Source organism: Bison bison, unplaced genomic scaffold (genome assembly GCF_000754665.1).
Source record: "Bison bison bison isolate TAMUID 2011002044 unplaced genomic scaffold, Bison_UMD1.0 scf7180017864285, whole genome shotgun sequence".
Classification (NCBI taxonomy): domain Eukaryota; kingdom Metazoa; phylum Chordata; class Mammalia; order Artiodactyla; family Bovidae; genus Bison; species Bison bison.
The window spans coordinates 224,224-235,669 of NW_011494857.1; the positions used below are offsets into that span (position 1 = coordinate 224,224).

Here is an 11,446-nt window from a genome sequence, read left to right on the forward strand (position 1 = left end):
ATGACCCTAGGACTGTGCCCTCTCTCCACCTCTCCCAGGCGCCCGGAGGAGCCGAGGCGGAGTCGGGGACCCTGGTGCAGCTCATCGACGAGCACGGGGCGTACTCGACCGCGCGCCTGGTGCCCGACGGTTCCGTGGAGGAGCGCTCCGAGAAGAGGGGGCCAGGCTTGCTCGGCGCCGGCTCTGAGGGCTGGGAGGGGCTGGCACGGCCCAGGCGATTCAGCTGCGCCGCCTGCGGGAAGGCCTTCAAGCGCGCGTGGGAACTGCTGAGCCACGAGGTGGTGCACACGGCCGCGCGGCCCTTCCGCTGTGGTCTGTGCGCGGCCGCCTTCAAACGCCACTCGGACTGCAAGAGTCACCGGCTGGTGCACAGCGACGAACGGCCGCACGGCTGCGACGCCTGCGGCAAGCGCTTCAAGCGAGCCAGCAACCTACAGGTGCGGTCCGCGGGGCGGGGCCAAAGGAGGCGGGGCCTGCAGAAAAGGGGTAGGGCTGAACGGGGATGGGTGAGGTGTCCAGAGATGGGCGGGGCCTGTAGAAAGGGGCGGGGCAGGGCGTTGAACCAGATGTTGTTCAGCTGCTCAGTCGCGTCTGACTCTGCGACTCCATGGAGTGCAGCACGCCAGGCTTCCCCGTCCTTCACTATCTTCCGGAGTTTGCTCAAACTCACCTCCATTGAGACCAGGGAGCCTGAAATTCTTTGCCCAAGGAGCCCTAAGGCTGCTTCCAGGGCTGTCTCCAGATCCACCATCCCCAGGTGCACTTTTCCCCCCTCTAGCAGGAATAACCCTCTAGCCTGGAAGGGAGGCAGGGAGGCTTGGGCATCTGGGCAGGGCTGTCCATCTGTGGGTGCAATATCCCCTGAGGCCTGAGAAGCCCCTGCCAGCTGACCTGGGCCACCGAGTTCTAGTGTGCAATTCTGAGGATTCCAAAAATTGTGAATTCGAACCTAGGCTTCTAGATCATGGTGAAGGTCTATTTGTTAAGGAGAAGGAAGAACTTATTTTATTTGATAGTTTGATTTGTAGTTTTAAAAAATGCTTAAACAATTGGTATGTGTACCTTCATGGGCTTCCCTGATGGCTCAGTGGTAAAGAATTCACCTGCCAAACAGGAGGCAGGGGTTCAGTTGGGTTGGGAAGAAAGAGCCCCTGGAGAAGGGAATGGCAACCCGCTCCAGTATGCTTGCCTGGGAAATCCCATGGACAGAGGGGCGTGCGGGCTACAGTCCATGGGGTCGCCAAAGAGTCGGGCGTGAATCAGCAACTGAACCACAACAAATGTATACTTTAACCTAGTCTCTTTCCCGGAGACCTAGGAGGACTAGGGGTGAATATGTCTGGAGAGGAGTGTCATGCAGAGATGCGTGTCCTCACTCCCTATGCTCTCCCCGTCCCTAGGAGCACCGCCGCATCCACACGGGCGAGCGTCCCTTCCCCTGCCAGTCCTGCCCGAAGCGCTTCAAGACCCCCTATGAGCTGCATCGCCACGAGCCGCTGCACGCTCCCTCGAGGCCCTTCCCCTGCCCGGACTGCGGCAAGGCCTTCGCGGCAGGGCCGGCCCTGCTTCTCCACCGGCGGCAGCACTGCGTGGACAAGCCGCACGCGTGCGGGGTGTGCGGCAAGCGCTTCACCCACAGTCACAGCCTGCGGGTGCACGAGCGCGTGCACACGGGCGATCGGCCCTTCGTGTGCCCGCTGTGCGCCAAGGCCTTCAAGCAGTCCAACGCGCTGGCCTCTCACCGCCGCGTGCATTCGGGGGAGCGGCCCTACCGGTGCGCCACGTGCGGCAAGGCTTTCAAGCAATCGTCCTACCTTGCCATCCACCGGCGCACGCACACAGGCGAGCGGCCCTACCCCTGCGACGCCTGCGGCAAAGCCTTCTCCAGGCCCTCGCTGCTCCTGCAGCATCGCCGGGTGCACAGCCCCGTGCGCCCCCACGCCTGTCGCTTCTGCCTCAGGCACTTCAAGGACCTGAACTACCGCGCAGTCCACGAGAGGCTGCACACGGGAGACACGCCCTACAAGTGTGGTCTCTGTGGCAAGGGCTTCGAGCATCCCAGCAACCTGCTGCAGCATCAGAGCGTGCACCCGGATGGGTGAGGGTGGGGTGTGGGGCCGCGAGGAGGCCAACGAGGGCTCCAGAGCTGGAATGGGAGGGAACCCGGTCCAGTGGACGCCGGGTTTCGGACAGCGCCGTCCAATAGCATCTCTGAAGAAACACTGTGCATCTAGGTGGTCCAGTGTCTTAGCACCAGGCGCCTGTGGTTCCTTTGAGCGTTTGAAACCTGGTTAGTGCCCCTGTGGACGTGATTTTTTTTTTTTTTTTTGGACGTGATTTTTTTTGGAGGGGTGTAACTTTTTAGTTTGCAGTCCTTTAGACTCACAAGAAGTTGCAAAGATTAGCACAGAGCTTTCCCATGTACCCTTCACCCAGCTCCCTGCCATGGATACCATCTTAGCCTTCCTGGCACCATGTACCTGCGTGCATGCTCAGTCCTGTCCGATTCTTTGCGACCCCCTGGACTGTAGCCTGCCAGGCTCCTTTGTCCATAGGGTTTCCCAGGCAAGAATACTGAGTGGGTATCCATTTTCTTCTCCAGGGGATCTCCCCGACCCAGAGATTGAACCTGTGTCTCCTGCACTGGCAGGCAGGGTTTTTGTTTTTGTTTTTACCACTGAGCCACCTGGGAAGCCCCAGCATACTCCCAATAACCAGGAAATTGATTCTCATAAGATTCTGTTAACTCAGGTACAGATCTTATTCAGAGATCACCAAAACATGAGTGACTATTTAAGCTCACTGAATTTAAATCAATTTCCATTTAAATAGCCACCAGTGTCTACTTGCTGCCATCCTGGACAGTGCAAGTCTAAGGCCTGAAGGCATGAGCAGTGCTGGGCAGTGGCTGTGACATTTGAAGAATTGTTGTACATGCCCATGTGAGACACTTTATATTCTTGAGAAGGACTTTGCAGAGGACCTTTAACAGAGCCTTTTTTTTTTTCCCCTTTCAAAGCCAAGAGGAAAGTTTATAAATCTCATTCCAGGGCAGAAAGTGCCCACATTGAAACCCAACACACTGGTATTATGTGGTGTAAATTTACATGGTAATAACTTTGACCAAATCACAGCTGCTCCCAGGTGTAGCCTCTTAGGTGGCCCTTTGGCTGTTTTGGCTTTCCTTATAACTAAAACATCAGTGTGGTAATGAGGTCATGTGGTCATCTTGTGTCTTCCCATGCATAAAAAAGCGCTGAATTCCTTCACTTGGAATATCTGGTTTTCCTTAAATAACAATAATCATTTGATGTTCTGACTACCTGCCCTTTGTTGCAAAACCTCTGTATGACCTGGGTCATCCCCTTGCCTCCTCAGAGCAGTTCTCTCAGTGTCATTTGAGATGGTGCCTCCCAGGCTTGAAGTCCTAAGAATTCCCACCGAATAAAACATAACTGTCAACTTTTAGGTGGTGACTATTTTTTTTTTAAGTCGACGATGCAATTATCTGTATAGTACTGTGCCATAATAGATCTATAATACTTTTCACACAAATAATACATAAAAAACCAGACACTAAAAATACAGAAAACATTTTTAATCTTAGAGAACCTCAAAAAGTACAGTAGTGCAGTACAGCAGCTGGCATACAGGGGCTGGCACCGAGTGAACAGGACAGAAGAATCACTAACCGGAGGAGAGAGACGTGGTGGGGGATGGCAGAGCTGAAGGGTCATCAGCAATAGGAGACAGAGGGCAAGCCACAAATTCACCCACTCCTGACGTTGATGGCACAGATTCTGGTTCCTTGCTGGATTCAATTTTATCTACTCCCATGAAGAAACGATCTGGTGATGTCTGGTTCGCAGCTCTCTCTTTTTTTTTTCTCCTCATAGATGACACGGCAGTACTGGATTGCATTCTGAACGGCTGACGCAACCTCCCTGTACCATTCTCCGTTCAGGTCCCGTGCTTCAAAACACAAACTGTGCCTCCTGGAATGAAGAAAATCCCCTTCCCCTTTCCTGCATCGTGAATCTCTTTGGTTCTTCAGTGAGTTCTTCTTCCTCTTGTCTCTCGTTGTCCTTTCTCCGGGCTTCTGATTCCATCAGGTCTTCATCAGTTTCATTAGTAAGCTCCTCGTGGCACACCAGGGAGTTCAGTGAAGTCAGCCTCTTGTAGATCTGGCTTGAATTAAAGGTACTGTACCACAGAACTCTACGTAGTACTGTCCAGTAAAGGACGCAAAACACAACCACTTACAGAGAATGTGTGCAAGAGACAATGTACTCTAGCTATGTGAACTAACTTATGTGATTGGACATGATTACAAACAACACCCACATCTTTGAGAGTTCACAACATGCAGGTTTCGTATGTAGGCGACTTACTGTATTCCCAGAGTTGGTTGAGCAAGGTAGCAGCCACATTTTCAATAGAGCAAAATTCAGCAGATAAAGTTAGTTTTAATCACATTGTAATATGCATTTTAACTCAAAATATTGTAAACAAGCGGAGAAGGCGATGGCACCCCACTCCAGTACTCTTGCCTGGAAAATCCCATGGACGGAGGAGCCTGGTAGGTTGCAGTCCATGGGGTCGCTAGAGTCGGACACGACTGAGCGACTTCACTTTCAGTTTTCACTTTCATGCATTGGAGAAGGAAATGGCAACCCACTCCAGTGTTCTTGCCTGGAGAATCCCAGGGACGTGGCGGGGGTGGGCTGCCGGCTCTGGAGTCACACAAAGTCGGACACGACTGAAGTGACTTAGCAGCAGCATTGTAAACAAGTAGTCAGTATGGAAATTATTAATTTCATATTGATGTGCTCTTTTTCATTATAAGACTTCCAGTCTGTATGTATTTTTTAATGGAGAACTTGTCTCAATTCATACTCAGCCCCATTTCAGAGTTCAAGAGCCACACAGCATTTTTTTTCCTTCTATAAATTATAGAGACTCTTTGGTTGTCACAGGAAGTTGTGGATATGAGACCATCTATTGGATATCTTTCAAGAAAAGATGATTCTCAGCTTGGAGAGGGAAGAAGTCAATTTGGAAGTAATCTTACTGTTTTTCAGCAGCACAAAAGGGCAGACGGTTGGGTAGCAGGATGAAAATATCCCAGTAATTCTCTTCAGTCTTGAATCTTTCTCAGCTTTATGAAACACATAGAAGACAATGAAGCTGTTTGAGCAATGGAAGAAAACGAAGCAACTTACCAGCAAAAGAATAGTGTGGGTGGCTTTGATTTCAGGAGATGACTGGGGAGAGAGGCTGGGGCTGTGAATGTGCTGGGCCCTTTGGCGGTGTTTGTAGAGGAGATTCACGGTGTAGAGACTGGACCACATCATGAGGATCACAAAGAGGAGATCTCGAATTATTACGACACTTCCAAATGCAACCGAATGATTCTGTCTCAACTGACTCGTTTGGCAGTGTAGTGTCGAATACTCCAAACCAACAATCGTGACATTGTGATTGGCTTCTACAGTTTCAATGATGTAGCTATAGATGAGCATGTTGGTGATCCAGAAGAAAAGGAAAGAGGAGTAAATGCACGTAGAGAGTTTAGATCTAAGCCACGCCCACCTCGAATGAATAGGACTGATAGTGATGGCTTGGTACCCACTCAGGAGAGCAGTGGTACAGATGGAAAGACCCCAGGTAACTCTATATATGTACAAAGTGGCCTTACAGCCAACATCATCCAGAAAATGTTTTACTCCGAAGGATGACACAATGTCTGGTATCAACTTGAACAAGATGGTCAAAGCATTGACCGAGGTCAGATGTATACAGATCAAATCTATGGGTTTTTTCAGGTGATTTTTATCTAAGAAGATACATACACAAAGCATGAAAAGCAATGAGTTCCCCATGAACCCAATACTAATTTGAAATATGAAGAAAAGTCCCCAGATCACTTCACTTGGAAACATTATGAGATGGATGTTTTATACACTATAGTGGGGTCAACCAGGTTTAAAATAAAATCAATTATATTGTGAAGTTATACATAATGGAGGCTGTGAAAGGATATAAGGATTGACAGTTCAGTGTCAAGGTAAGGGGTAGGAATGTTTAACTCTTCTGTATTTCAGGCCAAGATGTGTCACTTCCAGACCCTCAATTCCAGGAATTCTTGAGAATCTCTGATATAGAATTAGGTCTAAAAAATGGAGAATTCACAAATAATATTAGAATTAAAAAATGTTGCTAGGACGGAGAAGTTGACAAATACTAGAAAAATAACATGATATTACAATCATCGAGCCAACTCACTGGAAAAGACCCTGATGCTGAGAAAGATTGAAAGCCAAAGGAGAAGAGGGTGACAGAGGAAGAGATGGTTGGAAGGCATCACGGACTCAGTGGACATGAGTTTGAGCAAGCTCTGGGAGATGGTGAAGGACAGGGGAGCCTGGCATGCTGCAGTCCAGGAGGTCTCAAAGAGTCCAACGTGACTTAGCAACGGAACAACAACGACACCGTTATCTATGCCAGTAAATTTGGAAATTTAGGAGACTGGGGGACAAAATTCCAGAAGACTTTAACTTACCCCCCAAATATATTGACATAATAGAAAGACATAAGTATATAAAGTTCCTCATGATAACACTGATCAGTAGGAAAAATTCATCCAGAAGATATACCGAAGAATGTTTCGATGTTGAAGTGTGCCAAACACAGCAGATATAAATAACATCTATGAACCACTGCTAAGGGGAGAATAACAGAATATTCCATCAATCATATTATGGGCTTAACATAACTTTGGAAGCAAAAAAATAACAAAGTATGAAAAAGACAATGCCAACTCTATTACATAAGCAAAAACTTCAAAAAAAGTTACAGAATAACTGTAAAATTATGTTTACAGTGCATTAAAACAGCAAGCACTTAATCAAAGGTTTATCTGAACATAAAGATAAGCTGAACAGTTGAAACTTCATCTGCATGATTACCCAAACTAGTAGGCTAAAGGAACAAAAGTAGATGATCACTTTAATATATGCAGAAGATCATATGATAAAATTTAAGATATTCAACATATATTTATGATAGAAATATTTAGGTATTAACAATGGAAAGGAATAATCTTACCCTGACAAAAGCATCAACAATGACAAGACTCCTAATTCAGGCTACATAAGAAAAGCTTTACATTTGAGATCGGCACTAAGTAAAAATATTTTCTCTCACTCCTTCTATTCCTCATTTTTTCAGATTTCATGGCCTTTACTGTAAAGAAAGAAAGTGAAGAAGGAAGACTTTTTGTCATTGACAATATATAAATTTAAAGAAGGAAACCAATATTATTGGTTATTATTGAATTATTGGACTATTTAAGAGTGATTTTCAGGATTACTGAAAGCAAAGTCAGTAAAAAAATTTTTTTGGATTTCTATGTGCCAACATAAAAACAGTTTTTAAGTGCAATTTAAAGTGTTATTAATATAGCATAAAATCTGTTAAATCTAGGAGTTAATGTGTGATTAGAAATATGTAAAACTTCTAAGAGGAAACAATGGTGTATATTTGTCTACATGTGATTAAAGCATTTTAATTGAAAATGATGTAAAATAATTTGAGATAAATGACATTATCCATAAAAATACAATAACAAAAGGTATTATCTATTAAAAATAAAATCTTAAAATAGAAAAACAAAGGTGAGACATACTGATGGCTGGAAAAGGAATGAAGTGAAAGAGGCAAATTTTATCACATGTAAATTTATAGCAACTAAATGTAGAGAAAGGGCTTCCCCCCTGGTTCAGTAAAGAACCTGTCTGCAAATGCAGGAGACACGGGAGATGTGTGTTCGATCCCTGGGTTTGGGAAGATCTCCTGGAGGAAGGAAATGGCAACCCACTCCAGTATTCTTGCCTGGAGAATTCCAGGGACAGAGGAGTCTGGCGGGCTACAGTCCATGGGGTCTCACAGAGTTGGACACGACGGAGTGATGAAGCACAACCCAAATGTAGAGAACAGAGACAAAAGAAAACGTAAATAAAGGGTGATATTAGCTGATACATGGACCGTATGGAATTTTCAAATAGCTGCTAATAATACACTGAAAGTCAAATACAATAAAGAAAATGTGATATGGTTTTAAATGGAAACAGAAAGAGGGACAGTGAAACAGTATTGGAGAGCGATAAGTGATACTAATGAGTGAAAGAAATGAAAGAAGGAAGAAAGCAGAGCAATAGAAAAGAGAATGGGGGCTATATTAGAAGAAAGAAGATAAAATACGCTTCTATTGAACAGAAAATTAACTGAAGGTTAAGTCTGAAAAAAATGGCAGACTCCATAAGGAAGTTTTGAATGGGGAAAGGGAATACTGGAAAGGTCTTCATACCACTGTCCCTTTCTTGAGGCTGAGAGTCTCAGATCCTTAAGGAAAGCAGTCAGATTTCCCAAGAAGGCGGAAGCATCTTGGACAGGCTGGGTCTGACCCACAAAGAGTGTATATGGGAGACCAGATAGCAGGGCTTCTCCTCCCAGGGGGTCCCCTTATCACCTGCTGTCTCCAGCACCTTGTTTGCTGGGGTCATCCTGATGCACCCAGAGGGGAGCAAATTGCTCTCCCAGATGCAAAGTGATTCTCCTGGTAAACTTATTAGATTTATTGACAAGGAGGCAAAGGCACCATCTGGGGATGTACATTTTCCCAATAGATCTACATCATGAACTTCAGAATCGAGAGACGTGATCAAAGTCAGTTTTCACTTCGCTGATGGAAATTCCCCCAAGACTTGTTAAACTCTGACTTCAGAGCAGCTCCTCAGAAATCACGGTTCACTTTCCCTCTTTAGCCTTTTATGCCTCCTGCTTTTTTTTAAAAATTAATTAATTAATTTTAATTGGAGGCTAATTACTTTACAATATTGTAGTGGTTTTGCCATACATTGACATGAATCAGCCATGGGTGTACATGTGTTCCCCATCCTGAAACCCCGTTCCCACCTCCCTCCCCGTCCCATCCTTCTGGGTCATCCCAGTGCACCAGCCCTGAGCACCCTGCCTCAAGCATCGAACCTGGACTGGCAATCTGTTTCACATATGATAATATACATGTTTCAATGCTATTCTCTCAAATCATCCCACCCTCGCCTTCTCCCACAGAATCCAAAAGTCTGTTCTTTACATCTGTGTCTCTTTTGCTGTCTCGTATGTAGGGTCATCGTTACCATCTTTCTAAATTCCACATATATTATGCCTCCTGCTTTTATTGTTTACTTTTCGTGCAGTTTTGTTGAAATAGAGTTGACATGTAACACTGTGTAAGTTTAAGGAGTATAATGTGGTGATTTGATACACTGAACTGCATGGGTTTGCAAATGAGCGGATCCACTTATACATGGATCATTTTTCCCACTAATTATGTACTGCAGTTCTACACGATCCACGGTTGACTGAATTCACTGATCCAAGACCACAAATACAGAGGGCTCACTGGATTTTCAATTGTGCGGGCATCAGAGCCCCTAACCTTCGTGTTGTTGGTCAACTGATATTGCAAAATGACTACCATAATACAGGCAATGTCTCAGCTATCTCACATGATTACCTGTGTGCCTGTGTCTCTCTGCGTGTGTAGGACATTCAAGATCGACACTCCCGGTAACTCTCAAGTATACAGTGCAGTCTTGTTAATTAGTATTAACTAGAGTAACCAGGCTATTGACTAGAGTCCCAGAAATTATTCGTTTTAGAAATGGCAGTTTGTGTCCTTTGACCAAGATCTCTCAATTTCCCCCATTGTCCAGCCCCTGACAATCACATTCTGCTGTCTGTTTCTAGGAGTCAGCCTTTCTTAATTTTCATTTTAAAATTTTAAATTATGGTATCTTTTATTATTTTTAAAATTTTTATTGAAATTACGTTGTGTTTGTTTCAGGTGTACGGCAAGGTGATTCAGTTATCAGTTCAGTTCAATTCAGTCACTCAGTTGTGTCCAACTCTTTGCGACCCCATGAATCGCAGCATGCCAGGCCTCCCTGTCCATCACCAACTCCCGGAGTTCACCCAGATGCCATCCAGCCATCTCATCCTCTGTCGTCCCCTTCTCCTCCTGCCCCCAATCCCTCCCAGCATCAGAGTCTTTTCCAACGAGGCAACTCTTCGCATGAGGTGGCCAAAGTACTGGAGTTTCAGCTTTAGCATCATTCCTTCCAAAGAAATCCCAGGGCTGATCTCCTTCAGAATGGACTGGTTGGATCTCCTTGCAGTCCAAGGGACTCTCAAGAGTCTTCTCCAGCACCATAGTTCAAAAGCATCAATTCTTCAGCACTCAGCCTTCTTCACAGTCCAACTCTCACATCCATACATGACCACAGGAAAAACCATAGCCCTGACTAGACGAACCTTTGTTGGCAGAGTAATGTCTCTGCTTTTGAATATGCTATCTAGGTTGGTCATAACTTTCCTTCCAAGGAGTAAGTGTCTTTTAATTTCATGGCTGCAGTCACCATCTGCAGTGATTTTGGAGCCCCCCAAAATAAAGTCTGACACTATTTCCACTGTTTCCCCATCTATTTCCCATGAAGTGATGGGACCAGATGCCATGATCTTCGTTTTCTGAATGTTGAGCTTTAAGCCAACTTTTTCACTCTCCACTTTCACTTTCATCAAGAGGCTTTTGAGTTCCTCTTCACTTTCTGCCATAAGGGTGGTGTCATCTGCATATCTGAGGTTATTGATATTTCTCCCAGCAATCTTGATTCCAGCTTGTGTTTCTTCCAGCCCAGCGTTTCTCATGATGTACTCTGCATAGAAGTTAAATAAACAGGGTGACAATATACAGCCTTGACGTACTCCTTTTCCTATTTGGAACAAGTCTGTTGTTTCATGTACAGTTCTAACTGTTGCTTCCTGACCTGCATATAGATTTCTCAAGAGGCAGGTCAGGTGCTCTGGTATTCCCATCTCTTTCAGAATTTTCCACAGTTTATTGTGATCCACACAGTCAAAGGCTTTGGCATAGTCAATAAAGCAGAAATAGATGCTTTTCTGGAACTCTCTTGCTTTTTCCATGATCCAGCGAATGTTGGCAATTTGATCTCTGGTTCCTCTGCCTTTTCTAAAACCAGCTTGAACATCAGGAAGTTCACAGTTCACATATTGCTGAAGCCTGGCTTGGAGAACTTTGAGCGTTACTTTACTAGCGTGTGAGATGAGTGCAATTGTGCGGTAGTTTGAGCATTCTTTGGCATTGCCTTTCTTTGGGATTGGAATGAAAACTGACCTTTTCCAGTCCTGTGGCCACTGCTGAGTTTTCCAAATTTGCTGGCACATTGAGTGCAGCACCTTCACAGCATCATCTTTCAGGATTTGAAATAGCTCCACTGGAATTCCATCACCTCCACTAGCTTTGTTTGTAGTGATGCTTTCTAAGGCCCACTTGACTTCACATTCCAGGATGTCTGGCTCTAGA

General features: G+C 45.4%; 2 protein-coding genes across 2 annotated transcripts in view; one reads left to right on the plus strand and one right to left on the minus strand.

Moving 5' to 3' along the window:
• LOC104995710 (zinc finger protein 664-like) overlaps positions 1 to 2,102 on the plus strand; it is a 9,061-nt gene extending 6,959 nt beyond the window's left edge. The window contains exons 4-5 of the mRNA XM_010849690.1: positions 39 to 437; positions 1,401 to 2,102. Coding sequence (XP_010847992.1) covers positions 39 to 437; positions 1,401 to 2,102 — 1,101 coding nt within the window. The remainder of the gene's footprint in view (positions 1 to 38; positions 438 to 1,400) is intronic.
• A 2,910-nt stretch (positions 2,103 to 5,012) lies between these two features.
• On the minus strand, positions 5,013 to 5,942 carry LOC104995604 (vomeronasal type-1 receptor 2-like). The gene has a single exon (XM_010849545.1). The coding sequence runs from the start codon at positions 5,940 to 5,942 to the stop codon at positions 5,013 to 5,015; it is 930 nt and encodes a 309-aa protein (XP_010847847.1).
• Between the last annotated feature and the right edge of the window lie 5,504 nt (positions 5,943 to 11,446).